Below are 18000 nucleotides of genomic sequence, written 5' to 3'. Positions count from 1 at the left end.
AATGCGGGAAAATCGGTGCAGCAGATCTGAGGGTTTCTATTTTTGGCAGTAAGTTTCTGAATACAATCTGGGTGCCCCGGAGAAATGACAATCCACTCAGAAGAGATAAGTGATAGAAAAATAGTGAGAATTTTCACACATTGAACCGGGAGATTTTGCACTAGCCCTGGCTCCTGGATGACCCACTATGCAGTCTCTATGTGAGCCTACACAGTCACTGCGTGGCTTTTTCGTGGAGACTCCCTCTGACTGCGTCACCCTTGCTGCTGCTGCGTCTGTTGCTGAGAAATCGATATTTCATCTGTCAATCATTGACAGTGATTCCTGACATTGATCTCTGCTACACTCCAGCAGTTTTGCGTTAACCTCCTCCAGTTGTTGTGCTGCCCCTCCTTGGCACTGCGCTGCCTCTCTGATCCCTTCGTTGTCTTCTCTGAAGTATATTCACTGGAACTAGAAATCACTTCCTTCCAGTATTGCCTCTGATCTTCACTGCTTTATCACTTGTTCAAATTCCTTAGCCAACCCTGCCCTAGGAATATCGAACTAACTGATCAACCCACTGTATGTTTTCAAATGAACCCCAAGCCTCCTCCTTATACTTTTCTTGTTGAGATTTCAACGACTGAGATTAAGTCTCTAATCAACGTCTAAGATTAAAACTTGGTTGATCTGTTTTCTAGAACATTCTCACCCATATTTTGATTAATACTCATTAATATTTTAATTTTCCTAAGTTTAGACTTAGGAACCCCATTAAAAATATTAATTATTTTAATAAAATACAATTCGGGCGGAATTTCCCCAAACGATTTCTGGGTTCTTTAGAACTCATGTTTCTTAGCCTTTTCACCAATTTTCATGGCTAGAGCACATCCAATGCTACCCAAAACTAACACTTGTCAACCGCCATTGTCCAGTCTATCTACTACCTTGCGAACTGCACAATTGATATCCATTCTTCTGTTGATTGTAGTCTTTGCTGCCGTTTGTACTATTCATCGTATGGTACTGTCGTCCCATGCAATAATTGTTTATACATCTATTGAAATAATTGCTATCGGCTGTCATCTACACATTCTACTGTCCATCATCAATTTACCCTGCACCAAACAATCGACTCATTGTTGCTAATTGCCATCCACCCATATTGTCCAACTGTGATTTGATGCGAACACTTAAAATTCCATACAACATAGATACAATTCAAATTCGTATCATTTGATCTTCAGTCCTGCAAATACATCCGTGACATTATTTTATGCAAAAGTTGAGTCCCCATCCATTCATATCTCGTGGGAATTGTTGGGAAGAATCACACCCTTCATACATAAATAATAATTTGAAAAATACACTATTTGCCAATTTAGATTGAAACAATAAAACAAATTCGCTCAATTCGCATTAACGACAATTATATAGGCCAAGTCAAAGTATCTTCTAAATAAGTGGGAGATTACAAGGGTATTAAAAGAAAATTAAAAAGTATTAACTTATAATTTATAAAAGTAAGTCATAAAAAAGAAGAAGAATAAGAACAAGAAGAAGAAGAAAAGGCCAACCTATATATTGATATAGTAAAAAAATAAGGGAATTAAAAAAAAGGGTGAGATATATTAAGTGACCACATTTAATTTAAATTAAATTAAAGTATTAGATATTAAAAAGGAAAAGAAAAAGAAAAAGAAAAAGGAAAGGCGAATTATCAAAGAGAAATGGTGATATATTATTTAGTTACCATATATATAAAGTTATATAAGTGGTTTCGTCAAAGTTCAAGGAAATTGAATAATTAAACTCAAACTCAATTCAAAAGTTACCACAGATGACAAAAGGAAGATTTTCAGAAACTATATTTTGTTATGCTGAAGTGCTATTTAGAATTAAGGGGTCTCTGGCAAGAAAAGATGTTATTATTTCTATCTCACTTGCTGAGAATAACATTATATAAACCCTGAAATCGCAAACCAATTAGTGATTCTGGAGTAAAATATAATCGAAAAATTAGACTGTTTTGACAAAAAAATATGACATAACCAATTTACAATTAAATATTGGGGATTATACATTTATATCAGAGTTTTCTGTTCAAACCCTATGCAGAGACCAAGGCGACATTATTTTGGGTTCACCCTGGATGGAAACGCTAAGGTCCATCCTAAATACGAAAAAAAAGTTTTTGACATTTTCCTACAAAAACAAGAAAATAATGCTACAAGATGTTAGATTGAAGCCAAATTCAGTTGCACCAAAAGACGGAAAAGATATCTCAAAAGTAATTCTTCAAGAAAACGAGAAGGCAATGCAAAATATGCAGAAAGAAGTTGAAAAGAATATCGTAGACAAAAACGAAGAAGTTACTCGCCTCAAGGACCACAACGAGAAATTACAGATTCAAATTAAGAAACTTAAAATTGATAAGAAATCATTGAAAAACAAATTAGAAGTTCTTATCACGAAAGAAGCATCAAAGTCTTTAGATGTAACAATCCAAGTTAAAGAGAAAATAACAAATATTGATCCAATCAATATCACAACTCAAGAAGATGACAAACCAATTGAAGTAAAAACATATTCAGATATTGAAATTTAGACGATGAAAATTCCAAGTGAAGATTCTGTAACCAACTCAATATCATCAGTACCTGAAGTAAATCAAGAAATTGCGACATACATGATAAGAGGAGGTCAGGTTACACAAACTCCGTATCGACACCCAAACCATAAAAGCATACATCTCAACCAGTTTGCAGATCCATATCATTCAGACCAGAAACAAATGACTTATGTTCGAAAGAATAATGGTGTCAGCGCAATCCAGTATGACAATAACAATTTATCCCAACTATCAAGTAATTGCAGAGTTCCACAAAAGATTAATTTTGGATGATCATATCCCTTCTCAGTTCGACAATTTTATTTATTACTCCAAGGATCTTATCATCTTGTATCAACGAAGATGACAAATCGAAGAATTCCAAAAGACGCGAATAGATTAGAAAGACAAAGAACATATGGCACGCTTTGTCAGCGATAAGCTTTGAGGACAAAGCTTTCTGAAGAGGAAGGCAATGTTATGAATATAATTTATATAAAAATAATATAAATATAAATATTCATAATGATCATAATAATAATTAATTAAATAATAACTAGTGCTAAAGAGGCATGTCTAAGGGATATGACCGTTCATAAACAGGCACGTGTATAGGTATATAAGTGGGCCTCATTTGTAACATTGACATCTCATATCAATTCTTTTATATAATATTCAATATATAATTTTCTCCTCAATGGATGTCTTCGTGTACCAAGTGTTTTGAAGATTATTGCAAAGTACAAACTTTGTTCGTAACAATGCCATGCTAGGACAAAGAACACTCTGAAACAAGCGCCGCAGGCTGCTACAGTTGCTGCTCCATTGCAGCCCATGTTTTGAGAAATCTAAGGGCAACAAGTTAGGTGATTTCTCTTACTTTGATAACTGCTTATGATGTATTTTCCTTAACTTAATTAGATTTTTCTTTCGCTTGATTATATTTAGTGTTCTTTTCATCAAACAGTTGCCAAACCATCAAGAACAATAAGACAAGAGGACACAAGATATAGGTGATCAACCAAGGCCAAAACCTCTCCACTTGAGAGGAAAACCCAAAATAATTCTTCTCTTCTTATAGAACTTCAATTAACGAATTCCAAGGCCACCCTTGAACAAGACCCCTCCAAGACCAAGTCAAACCTTTCCTCCTTGATGAGTTTTTCCTTCCAGTAACTTCGACCTCAACAACTTCTTGCAATATCTACCCCCAACAGATTCTTTTGCAACTTCGATCTCCCAACAGATTCTTTTGCAACTTTGACCTGCCAACAGATTTTTTTCTGTAGAAACCCTAGGTGACACGTGTGAGAGAATGATAGTGATTTTGTCCTTCTTTCTCCTTCGCTTGAGATGAATCCTTCTCCTTATCAACTCGGCTTGCAAAGGAGACTTCCTTTGACCCAAAGCTCGACTCTCTTTTGAGTGAATACAATTTGGTACTTGCTGCTGCAGAAGGATGCCCTTTGCACGTGTGAGAAAGATAGCCCAAAAGCAGTCGCAAAAACTCGATTTATTCTGCTGTCTTTCACCTCTTCTTCCTCGCTCCTTCTAGATCTCTTTCTTATCTTGATCGAACTTCTTTGTTGTTGGATCAGTGTGTCCTTGAATGAGGCCGAGTGCTCTTATATATAGGCTTCCTTGGGTCTTCTAATAGACTGACATGTCCTTCTAGATAGGCCGACTTGCTCCTTGCATTATGACGAGGTCTTGGAGGGTCTTTTGACCCTAATTTGACTCAAATAAATTTTCTTTACAATATGTAACATGCCCAAATGGATCTTCAATACATGACAGTGACTCATTTGACCTAGGAGCACTCAATGGGTGCTTGACCTAAAAATAAACTTCCCTTGAGCATGAAACCCATGCTTCAAGAACAATAATAAATATATTTTTCTTTGTACATTAAATACATAAAAACATGATTACATATGTCATTATGAAGACCGAACCTTGTTACATATTTCAACACCATGGAGTAAGCTTACAAATACAAATTAGGTCTGATATAAAGATGTTGGTTTTGAAGAAGATCTGAGGCATTTTCATGCTAGTACAACTAGTAGATTCTTGTTAAGATACGACCAAGGTTATTATCAATCCTTTGTTCCCTTCACTAATGAGTGTAGAGATTCTTCCTTGTCCTATTTTTTGATCATGGCACATGTCTCTAACATGCCGAAATTGAGAGTGCCTGAGGATTGTTCAATGGTGTACTGGGCATTCTTGTCTTAATATATATGCTGGTCTGTAGCCCCAGGCATGTCCTCTTCAGAAATTATCACAAGTCTTCAAATTTATGAAAGGCACCTTTAGGTTACACACCATTTTGTCTTAGAGAAAATGGTGCATAATAGGGAGGATATTGTGATTGGAAAGAATTTTATCTTGGACGATAATGTAATTTTATGGTGATTTTGTGTAAGTTTATTGTCTTCCATCTTGTAATTGTTGTAAAATTAGGGTTCACTGAAATTTTCACCAAGTGTGTTGAATCTTTTATGGCTCTAATATCTCCTTGTGCAAGATTTCCTCTAGTTTCATTCAAGGAATCTTAGTATACTTTCCTTGCCTTTTATCTCCAATTGATTGAAATCGTTAGAGTTTTGATGAAGAAAAACCTCATTGTAGCCTTTTTCTCTCCCATAACTCTATTTTAGTTAGTGCTATTCGATAGACTTCGCCTTTGACTACATTAGCCCCGTGATTAAGAAAGGTACAAGTCCACTAGTGTGTCAATCATCTTAAAATAAAATTTAGAAACCTTTTTTTTAATGGTATTTTCTAGGGTAAATTAGGGCAAGGTTATGGCAAAATCTGCATTTAGTAGCATCAATTATCTTGAACCTTAGTCCTAGGGTTGGGATTTGCAAGCATTAAATTGGAAAGGCATAAATATCATTGTTTATGCATTTCAAGCCATAATTTGGGTTGATATCTAGGTTTTTATTGTTGTTTAATGCAATTTTAGCCATTGAACTTTATAATCTATTTTCTTTGCTCATCTATTAAATAGCCCTCGTTTCCTTCTTATTATCAATTTTAGGCTATTTTCTCATTGTTATCGTAAATTTTGCATGCAGAAAATTGTGCCACTATAAAACCCCAATTTATAACATCAATTAGTAACTTAGAGGTAACTTGTGTTTGAGAATCTATTTGAGCCACTCGAGGACTACTTGAGCCATCTAAATTTATCCATAGGGTCCTTCGAACTCATTACCTGGAATTACATTTCATCCCACTCAAAACCTTACTTATTGAACATTATTCTTGGGTTATTTTATTGGTAGAACCTGTGAAAATTCCTTGAACTGCAGCAACTAGAAATTTATTCTTCTAACTGATTAATTATGCAGTTTATTTGTTACGACAAATAACGAATTAATTACACTGTAATTCTTGACAATAAAATTACGTTGCAGAAAATAAACTGGAACCAAGTAAATAGATACACACACAATAAAAATGGCACCAATATTTTTGGACTAACATCCCTAGAAAAGCCACGAAGGGAAAACCCGTGCAACTGATGAGGGTTTATTTTATTATTATGCAATAGCAAAATATGAGTACAATAATTTTGATGCCAATCTAGCTATCCTACAGAAAAACAATCTGGCCAAAATATGTGAGACAATTTGTCTCACTCGACCACTGATCCTGCTCCAAATCTAGCTTTGTTTAGGCTGCTCGAAAGCCCCTGCGTTAGCCTCTGCGCAAGCCTAATATAGGCCCTGCTCGCACTGCCTGGAAATTGTTGTTCTGCTTGATTCTGCCTCTAGAGATGACTCGCTTGCCTCCTAGAAATTTTCCCGACCACTAGCAACTGAATCGACCTCCTCTTCAGTGGAATCAATTTGCCCTCTGAAGCTTCTACGCTACCTCTGTGCAGCCTCACTGAGGAAATAATATGACTCTCGTGCTGCTGACTCTTTGGCATTGGAACTCCATCGGAAATCACTGCTTTTGCTCCCTCAATCACTGTTGCTCTGGCTCGAGCTATTCTTCCTGCTGAATCACTGCACTAGATAGCTTGATCTGCCCAAGGAACTCACTCTCCCTCTTGCTCGATGTGTCTATCTCCAACCCCATTGACCTGCTCTTAGAATTTCTCGTTGGATCACCAGCGACCATGATTAAATCGTTATGAACGGCTAAGATCATCTCAAACTCAATCTGTGTGAGTCTCTAGAGTTTTCACACCTTTCCTTAATTAATTCCTATTAATTAACCAATTTTCGTAAGTTAAACTTAGGAAAAATTTAAATGATGGTCAATTAATTTAATTAAGGCATTTCGCAAGCTTATCTCATGAAACCTTTTCTTGGTTTTGGAGATCTCATGTTCTTAGCCCCTTTGACACAAAACGAGACTAGAACACCTGTCTGATGCTACAAAAACTAGCAGAACCCTTAGAGGGTGTATAGCTTGGGAATACTTGGGTTATCTAATCTCTAAGATCTGCTGGGGAAGCCTCCCTTGTGGGATAACTTCCAACCACAAAACAATAGGTGAATGGTTGCTAAGGTGACAATGATGACTGATTTCATTGTTGCCCTTAACCTAGAGTACTTAGTGAGGCTTTGCATTAAGGTGCTAGATTTTGTGGTAACACCAACAAAAGATGATAATGCATGGGAAAATAAGCATAAGAAAATGCAACCAATATCCACCAAGATACATAGCCAATATATTCCAAACACAACTTGCTTCCATAGGGTCTTCAATTTGGGAGTTGGGACAAGGCCTCATAGAATATGAGGGTTAACAGTTAGCATCACATAGATTTTACTGTTCTCTCATTCTATGGATTGATGGGTAAGAAAATTACAATTATCAACAGAATTGAACTAAAATTTTCTAGAAACTTGTATTAAACAAGGAAGAGCAGGTGTATGAACACTTTTATTTTCGTACTTTTTGCAGTTTTTGTGGAGATGCTTTTAGCACTTCCTTCGATTCCTTATTGTCATTGTACTGCTTTTGTTCCCATTGGCTGTCTTTTGGTCAGTAGTGGATATCAATAGCTACATTTAAAGTTAAGTCTTTATGCCTCATGAGAGGAAGGCTGCTTGCCTGTAAAAGTCCAAGAAGCTATCAATTTATTTCTTACGCTTTTCATTTAAGCAAGGCTGCTTGCTTATTAAAAAGGAAATACAAAGAACTGTTGTAGAATTCGTTAAACAATAATTGAAAGCTGAATATTCAATAAAGTAAGAACTAAGGATAGCCATAAATCTATGTCAAGTTGTCAACCTGCTAGTAGTGGCTTCTTTACACATAAGTGGTAGGCTGATGTTGAAAATGTAAAAGCAAACCTTGTGAACGCTTTGTAGCTAACAGATAATGTTTGGATCAATTCTCTTGAAATATTTTTGTTTAGTTATTCTTTGGAGACTGTTGTGTGCCTGTGGCATATTGAGCTGTTCAACATTGGTTTTCGTGTGTAGTCTGATAATGAATATATTACTGAAGTAAATATTCTGATTTCAATAATAGGGAAAGAACGAAGGATAGCCATATATCTATGTTTATTTGCTAGTAGTGGCTTCTTTATACAAAAACAGTAAGTGGTAGGCTGATGTTGAAAGTGTTAAAGCAAACCATGTGAATGCTTTGTAGCTAACAGATAATGTTTGGATCAATACTCTTGAAATATCTTTGTATTTAATTATTCTAATGAGACTGTTGTGGGCCTGTGGCATATTAAACAGAGTCTGATAATGAATATATCACTTAAATAAATAAATTGATTTCAGTAATAGGGAATTTTTGTGGCTAACAGGTCTTGGTGAGGGACTTCAATTGTGCATTGCAGAAGAATATCCTTCTTCAGGTGCGTTGTTTCTTAACCTTTTGCCTATCATCTGATTATTAAATATGTGCTAACTCATAAAAGTTTAGTTCCTATATGCACACTAGAGCCTTCCATTCTTTGCTTTGGTTAGACTGTGTGGAAACATGCTTCTTGCCTGGTATCATAAATGTAGCAATCTAGAATAATAAGATCCATCGTGGTTGAGATTTAGATACTCTGCCATTTAGAGGAGCACATGGTCTTACTCTAGTTGTTCTTTGTGCAGGGTCACATGTATCTATTTCTGCGATATGTGTGTTTCTACTCCAATATATTTGGATATGAGAAAAAGGTAAATATTTTTTTTTCTTTGAAGAATACATCCTCTATGTACAATCAGAAATGCAAAAAGCGGTAGGTTATACATAATGGAGTTCATAACCTCTTCCTAAGAGAAACTATAGTAGAAATAAAAGAAAAGTACTCCAAGTGATCTAAGGATTGGGCATCTTTGATTGACAAAGATTCTTTCGTCAAAAGCTGATGACAAATCTCATCTTTCCACAATGAACTGAAAGCAGATGAAGAGCTAACTTCCCACTTGAAAACAGCTTTACACTTGAGTTTCCATAATGCAAATAACACTGCTATTTGTAGGCAATGATAAAATCTGGAGAAAGCATCATTAACAAGAGCATGGCCATTTCAGAGCAAAGCAGCTTGCCAATGCACTCTGCCCTGAAGCAACACCAAGTGATAATTCTCAAACCAATGTTTGGCAAGCTGACATTGTCAGAAGATATGCTTAATGATCTGCAGCTGCTAGCAAACAAGACATAAGCCATCCAAGAGACTAGTGTTGGCCAACCTAGGCTTAGACGATATCCCCTAATAAATGACATGCCAAGTAAACCTTCTTAGCTTATAAGAAAGCTGCATAGTTGATGCATTGAAAAGACGTCATACCCAATGCTCCTTTGGTTGCTTAGATACACATCGAGTTTTAAAAATTGGATAAAAAGAACATCTTGGATGACAAGTTGAGTACAAACAATGGGAGTCATATTACATAAGCGAATGACCAAAATTCCACCGCTAGTTTCTCCAAAAGGGCTTGTTACCACAACATCTGTCATCATGAAAGTGTAAAAGCCCAAGCACCTAGGTGATAGACTTGTGTAACAAGAAGGTTGGTCACTGACACATCACCAACTCTCCCCCTCTCTTTAGTGTGGCTTTCCTCTAGCTTAACGGAGGCTTCCCTAATTAAGATTACTGAAATTTTAAGGCAATGGAGTGCAAAGGTGTTTTGAAGAGTACGTTCCAGCAAAACAAATTTATAAAAAAGTTGTAGAAATAAAAGTGGATGGGAGGACCGAAAATTAATGCCTAGCCCATTGGGTGGGATCATCACAAAGATCAAAGGGGAGGGTGTTTTCTAAAGATGAGAAAGAAACACAATGGATGGGAAGTACAAGCCAAAAGTACTCTTCTCCTTGCTGCCCTGTATTGCAGAAATTGTACTAAGAGTAGTGCATGTGTAGAAAAGGCTATCTCAATACTAAAGGCTATCTCATAGCTATCAGGAATCATGTATGAGAAACTTCAAACCATGTATAGAGAAGGAAATGTGTTCATAAGCAAAATACCAATGATGATATGAAATGAAAAGGGAAGTACACCAATCTTGTAACTTCTAAAGTATCTGTTTAGATATTCCAACAATGAGGGAAATGCAATAAACATATATACAAAGTAACAAACATCTTCACCCACAAGATAGTTGTAGAACCTCCAAGGCTCATCCAATAGATTTATCATTAAGCTCCAAGGGAGAGATTTCTCCAAAATTTAACCATGCAAATGAAGGAGAGAGTAAACCCTTATACAGGTTGCAGCTTAACTCCTCTTACAATAAAATAATGAGTCAATTAGAAGCACTTTCAAAAAATAGTCAGGAAGGTAACGACCTTCTTAATGTGGGTTATTAACCTCCTTGATGAATGCTCCCCTAATAATGCTAAGGAAATGTACTGGCTTAACTTCATAGCATCAACAAATAATCCTGTATGAACTGGCATGCCATACAAGAGATATAACACTGCCTCAAATAGAATGATGCTAACTTCACTCAAATAAATGAAAAACTGCACCATATGCCCTAGTGAATATATCTTCAAGGTTTAATCATGACCAATGTTATTAGAACCACACTAATTGGCCCCAAAACCCTGGATAGGACTAGAACAAGAAAAGAATAGACTAAAAGACTGGTCGACCAAAAAATGCATGAAATATTCAAATTTTGAGAAAAACACACACACACACACACACACACACACACACACACATATATTCATGTGTATCCATATGAATCCAAATCATGATACACAGACGTGTTGATTTTGCACCTTCAGAAGGTCTTTCACATAGGCTAGTGTCTTGCATGGAAGAGAAGAAGTCCTCTTTAGGTGGTTGATTGAGAGGAACAACTAATATGATTTCTTTCCTAAGCCTAGTGTGATATCCATACCAATGGATCTAACACAACTCTCAACATACAAGAAGGAAGATCCCAAAAGCCAGGAGGATTATCTTTGATGGAGTCAAGGACCATATAGTTTTGCATATTGCGGAGCTTGATTCAACAAAGAAGATGTAGGACACAGTTCTGAAAATGTTCCAGGATGCTAGCACAAATAGGAAGCTGATCCTCAGAGAGAAGCTAAGAAACACAAATATGAACAAAGGGGAAAGCGTTGTAAGTTATCTCACCATAGTCAGAGCACTAAAGTTTGAGCTAGTGACTGTTGGTGACAAACCAAATGATGATGAGCTCATGAGGATCACATTAAATGGATTCTTAAAGTAATGGGATGTGTTCGTTCAAGTTATTAATGGATGGGACACATTATCGAGTTGGGATCACCTATGGAGCGATTTCACTCAAGAGGAGCTTATGTTGAGCCTCGTCAATAGCAACACCAATGGTAAAACTTAGAAGTGTCAGGATAACGAGAATGTGGCCTTAGCAGAAAAAGGGAAAGGCCAAGAAGGGCTCAAATAAAGGGTCCAAGGGAGAGAAGAAGAAAAAGTACTCGAGTAAAATCAAGTACTTTGGCTGTGGTCAACAAGGACACTATGTCAGCCAATGTTGAAACAAGAAGAAGGGAGAAAAGAAGGGGAAGCAGTAGACAACATCTTCAACGAACATTGAGGACTTATCTTCAAGGTTAGAGGATGAGTTGACTTTCAAAGCTTGCCTCTCTAGCTCTACCTCTATAGGTGTCTGGTATATTGATAGTGGAGCGTCATGTCACATGATGAAAGTTAGAGAATACTTTTCTAGTTATTAGGAAGGGGAGATGGGCTTCCAAATTCAGACGGGGAACAAGTCCAAGTGTACTCCAGTTGGAAGAGAAGCTGTCATCGTTTAGAGGGATTCATGCAAGAATACTAGTGTTACGGATGTGCTGCACGTGCCAGGTCTAGGAATGAAATTGATTTCAGTTTTTGCACTTCAAGACAAGGGATATAATGTCTATTTTCGAGGTCAGAAGGTGTACATTAAACACCAGAATTAGAAGGCAGTGAAACAAATTAGAGTAATAAGCAACAAGCTATACAATTTGTAGTTAGATGCTCCAAAGGCACTGATTAGCAGCAACAGTAGTAGAGATGTGGGAGAATTATGGCATCGTAGGATGGGACACATACACCATGGAGCACTTAGGTTGCTTAGGGAGACCGTAATAGGAGTTCTAGAAATCAGCACAGAACTTGATGATGTGTGCAGCTGGGACATGCTCGGGAAATTCGCAAAGGCAACATTCCCAAGGAGTGATAGTAGAGCCAAGGGTGTGCTTGAGTTGATATATTTTGATATATGTGGCTCGTTGTCTACAAAATCTTTTAGGGACTATGAATATTTCATAACCTTCATTGATGACTTCTCCAGGAAAACCTGGATATATTTCTTGAAGACAAAGGACAAAGTCTTTAGTCACTTCCAGGAGTTTAAGGCTCTCGTGGAGAACATGAGAGGGAGAAAAATAAAGGTTCTTCATATAGATAATGGAGGCGAGTACACAATAGAACGGGGTTGCAGAAGGGAAGAATAGATCAATAGTTGGAGCAACAATGACGATGCTATATGAATAGGATATGCCTAGATTTCTATGGGCAGAGGCATGTAGTACAAAAATGTATATCTAGAGCAGAGTTCCTCACAAGGTGTTAGGAAAGATGACACCCGAGGAGGCTTTTACAAGAAAGAAGTCAGATATCAGACACTTCAGGATCTTTAGCAGCATAGCTTTTTGTCACATGTGAGATGACAAACGCATTGAGTTGCATCAGAATGCGGAGAAGGGATATTTTATTAGGTAAAACGAATAATCCAAGGCATACAGAATGTACATTCCTAGTACTAGGATAATTATCGTGAGACGAGATGTGAAGTTCCACGAGGAGAAAGCCTTTAGAAGATCTTGTGAGTTTCCAACAATTGATCAAACTGAGCCAACAAAAGCTCCAAGAGTTGAACAAGGATCTCAGTCTTAGGGCACTAGTACGAGAATAGTGATGAGTACAGATGCGGGTATAGGTGTAGAGGAGAGTTCACAGTGGAAGGAGCAACAAGGGAAAGATAAGGAGTGTGAAGCTCCACCAACCACCAGTGGAAGAAGAAATAGCGAGGTGCTTCAAAGTTCAAACATTGACAGATGTGTAGGAGTTTGTGGGAGCTCTTAGGGCAAGCACCGGAGAGCGTAGACAACCAGACAAGTACAAGGCATTGGTGACAGAGGTCATTGACATAGAGCCTTCCAGCTATCATGAGGCCACACAGCATCAGGTGTCGCAAGATGCAATGGTGGAGTACAACTCCATCATGCTGAATGATATATGGGAGGTTGTGCCTAGACCGATAGACATGGCAGTAGTTGGCTCTCGTTGGATCGATAAAATCAAATATGCTACAGATGGCAATGTGGACAAGTATTAGGCTAGGTTCATGGCTAAGGGTTTTGCTCAGAAAGAGGGCATAGACTATGAGGAGACATTTGCTCCAGTGGCTAGATACACTTCTATCAGGGTCGTGATCTCTTTAGTAGCACAGATGGGATGGAAAATTCACCAGATGGATGTCAAGATAGCTTTTCTAACTGGAGTAATAGAAGAGGAGGTGTATATCGAACAACTAGAAGGATTTGAAACGCATATGAGAAACACTCATGTTTGTAGGTTGAAGGGGGCACTATACGGACTCAAGTAAGATCCCAAAGCATGGTATGGTCGCATCGACAGTTACTTGCAACAGATGGGCATGAAGAGCGAGGTAGATTTTAACCTCTACTATTTGATGGTAGGAGGTGAGCCTCTCATTATCTTATTGTATGTGGATGAATTATTTTTGACAGGGTCATCAGGGCTCATAGAGGACTGCAAGAGGGACTTAGCAACAAAGTTCGAGATGAAGGATTTGAGACTAACGCATTGTTTCCTAGGACTGGAGGTATGGCAGATAGATGGGGAGATCTTCCTTGGGCAAGGGAGATATACTATGGAGATTCTGAAGAAATTCAAGATGCAGGACTATAGACCCATCTCTATGCCTATGATTACCAATTGGAGGAAGATAGATGCATTAGCGGATGTAGTAATGAACCCAACCTTGTATAGGCAACTTATTTGATCTCTTATTTATCTGGTCAACACAAGGCTAGACATTTGTTTTTCGGTCAACACTGTCAGTCAGTTCATGATGGAACCAAAGAGAGGACATTGGACAACAATGATGTTAAAATATGAAACTGCGGTCAAATTCTACTTTGGACAACTCATTTGATGGAGATAATGATTGCATTGAATTCCTCTTCTTGAGAGGACAAAAATCGACCTAAACATCACTTAAATCGGGTAAGGGAAAGTGTACTTATGAAGAAAAGCCCACATGCATATTTGATAAGGTCAACCCTAAAGAAAATTGGACACCCTTGGAAGGTATAAATACAAGTGACCTCAACCTCATTTGGACATAATCATGAGACATTCTTCTATCCTCTTTCTTTGTTTTTGGCTCGCATAGGTCTAAGGCACGTCCGTGGAGGAATGGGTTTGCTCGAAGACGAAATTGTAGGGTCCAAAGCTCGCATCTTTGTTTTAGGGTTTTGGGCCTTAGTCGTAGGCATGACACATGAAGAACTCGACCATAGTCGCACACTAACCTGCTCATCCATGCGACTGAAGCTTTTTAGTCGCACGCTCAACGCCTCCTCCATGCCACCGACATCTAGGGTTTCTGAATCTTAGTTGCAGACTGCAGTCGTTGGCTTATAGGCTCCAGGGACCTAAATGATGAAATTTCAGTTTTCTAAAGATTTCACTCAATGACTGTAGTGTTCAATAGTTGACTGCAGACAAAGACAATTCATTACAGGTTTCAAAATCAGAATTTTGAGTATAAGCATTATTGGGTTCATTTCATGGATATTGTGTAGTTGTTTTTGCTGGATAGTTGTATGGATGAAGATATGGATCATTGTACTCTCTTTTGCTAAATTAGTCAATGACATCTAATAAGAAGAAGAATTTGAAAGAGTTTTCCCCATAATGCGTTTTGCCTTGGTCTCCGACGAATCCTGATGTCTCTATGTGTGAATGATTTTCTTCTATTGTTCCTTTATGTTCCATTGCATTGATGATGATGATATTGTTCTTTCTATATAGTTGCATATGCTGCTGAATAATGATGTAAATCTGAATAATGTTATGATGTTATGGGGTGAACTTAATGTGTTAATGAAGAAATGCAATTATTAAAGCAAAGAACAATATAGCCCTAAGAAAAATTAACATGGTATCAGAGCTGGGCTGAAGAAAATTCATGGAGATCACCCCTATGATGACACCATTGATGGAAGCAAGAGAGGATGGAGGAAACCTAAAAGAATTCTAGGGTTTGAAGCTATGTTGCACGAAACTTCTAGGAACCTGACGTTTTGGGCCGTACCCGTACCTGAAACTACGAAACTTGGTCGAAACTCGACCATCATGTAATCATCTATGAGAGTTAATATAGACTTGTTTTTCCTTCTAAATTGTCATCTATGAGTCTTATTCCCTTTTTTCTTGTAAAGATAATGTGTTATTCACTTATTTCTTTATATATACATATATGACGTTTTGGCTCACGTTTCGACCAACGTTTCCATTTTTTGGAGGTGACGTTTCTAAATGTACCCGTTTCAGAAACTCTGAAACGTTTCGGCGTTTCGTGCAACATAGGTTTGAAGGAAACCCTAGGCAATTTGTGTATTAGGGTTTGACAGATATTAGAAGGGTTTGAGAGAAACCCTGGTTTATGGAAAATATTTGAGATATGAAATCTAGAAACCCTAGCAGGGTCAATGTGAAGATGCTCAAGCACTTGTGTCAGAATTGATGAAGCCCTAGATGGGATAGTCTCTATTAGTCTTGGTTGCTGATAAAGTTGGTTGAAATAGTGAAGGCAATATTGTCATATGGACAATAGACAGTGATGGCTCTTGAAGGCTGGTTCAAGAGGGAGATGATCACCTCTCATTGAAGATAAGTACTTTCCGACTTATGATGCTCCTTTATATCTTTACTTTTGACTTATGGATCTAATTATTGTTTTGATTATTACTTATGCTTCCTGCATGTATATTTGAGTATTTGGATGCTTCTAACCTCCTGATGAGTTGTGATAAGTGGATCCCTCTTGAGGATCATGGCTAGTGCAGGAAGAGAAGAACTAGCATTGGAAAAAGTAAAGAGGCACCTAATGAAAAGGTGACAAAGTGCTACTAGCTAAGAAGGTGCACATGTATCTAAACACTACAAGGTATGTATGGCATTATGTTGCAGCTGCAATATTGATCGCAAGGTAAGCCCTAAGGTCTGATGAGAATGTCTCCTTCACAAATGGTTCATGCATATGAAAGTGATTTGGATTCATGGTTCTTATAATGAAATGGTGCACTTGGTAGTAAACAAGTATCTTACCTTTTAGACATGATGAACTTCTTGATTCTATGAAGCTACTTAATATTGATCTTTGATATAGTGGTATACTTGATGTTTGGCTAACATGTATCATTTTGAATATTTTGATCCCATAAAAAAGGCTAGCACCTTAATTGTAGTAGATGGTAACTTGACACTATTGATATTGTTTGGGGAAAGCGTGGTAGCCATGATGATAGAAGTATAACAATGAGATTGTTATTCATGATCTTTTGTTGACCATGGTTATGTTTTGATGTTTTTAGTAATTGTGGCATATGGTAAAATTGAATGCCTTGACTTGATGGACTGAGTTGTTATGTGACGAAGAAGTAATGTTGTGATCATGACTCTTGAAGTATACTCCTATTAGCTATTTGACACTAACCCTTGATGAAAGATTGATGTCATGATGTAATGGTGAATTGGCTGATGCTATAAATATATGATATAGTTTGACTTTATGATCTAACATATTTGTTGATGCATGATAACATTATAGATAGGTTGATGGCATGAAAGAAGATCACTGAAGTGGATTCCCATTCAGAGGGAGAATCTCTCCATAAGATTCTTACTCCCATTATCATTTGCATTATATGTATATTCTTTACTGTTGAAGTATGATTTATGGACATGAATAGACAAATATCTGATATTGTTAGTCTGTAGCAAAGTTCTGATATGAGAAGAGAGAGTTTTCCCTTACTCTAATCCTCAGTCGCACGAAAGCAAGCTTATGGGTGCGACTACATCTCTCAGTCGCACGTAAGTAAGGTCAAGGGTGTGACTGTAGCCTGTCAACCACATAGAAGAAGGCCTATGGGTGCGGTTATGCTTGTAGGACACAAAAATGAAGTTTTGTGCATGAAATCAGATGTTCACTTGAAGGATGTTAGTCCTACAGACATGGAGCAAACAACAGAAAGTTCTATGAGCAAGGAAATTTGAATGTTTTACTATAATGTGAATATGTTGACTAAACTTGTGTTTGCAGGTGACTAGGATATGAATATTGTGATTTATCCATTGAGGCTAGTGTATGACAATATTTGATAATAGTTGCAAGAGTTTGACATGATTTGGTTGATTGATATAGATGAGCAGTGTTTGGAGTTTTGACATGATACTTGATAATGATTTAGAACTTTGACTTGATATGTTTTGGGCTATAGATCTCATTGTGATAACAAATGTAGGATTTGACCTGATGACTAATTTGATGACTGATGATTTGCCTTGATGACAATGCTATATGGGCATAGTGACTTTCAATGATTTATATTGGTATTCTGTGTTGACATCATTAGTTGTGACACATTGGTTGAAGTATAAACAATTGTGATTCAGTATGAAGCAATCTCACAATAAATGGATGGAACCTGCATGACTTATTCTTTGTGTATGCATTTGCATCTAGTGACTTATATTATGATCATGAGGATGACTTGATGACATCTTGTTGACATGATAAAAAATGAAAGCTCTACTTGTCACCTAGTCTAAAGAATTGATATTGTGATATTGATGATTTTGATATTAGTTCTGATCTGGCATCTAAACTTTGATAAGC

At 37.2% G+C, this 18000-nt stretch overlaps 1 protein-coding gene across 2 annotated transcripts in view; it reads left to right on the top strand.

Moving 5' to 3' along the window:
* VAD1 (GRAM domain family protein) overlaps window positions 1-18000 on the top strand; it is a 452408-nt gene that overhangs the window by 52147 nt on the left and 382261 nt on the right. For both annotated transcript variants that reach the window (XM_089414877.1, XM_089414880.1), the window contains exons 3-4: window positions 8388-8438; window positions 8686-8751. In XM_089414877.1, coding sequence (XP_089271003.1) covers window positions 8388-8438; window positions 8686-8751 — 117 coding nt within the window. The remainder of the gene's footprint in view (window positions 1-8387; window positions 8439-8685; window positions 8752-18000) is intronic.

This window comes from Pinus tabuliformis, chromosome 6, assembly GCF_031772625.1.
Source record: "Pinus tabuliformis cultivar Carrire ecotype Pingquan chromosome 6, CPIR1, whole genome shotgun sequence".
Lineage (NCBI taxonomy): Eukaryota > Viridiplantae > Streptophyta > Pinopsida > Pinales > Pinaceae > Pinus > Pinus tabuliformis.
Note: the sequence above shows the minus strand (reverse complement) of the source record. Positions and strands in the feature narration are given on the sequence as shown.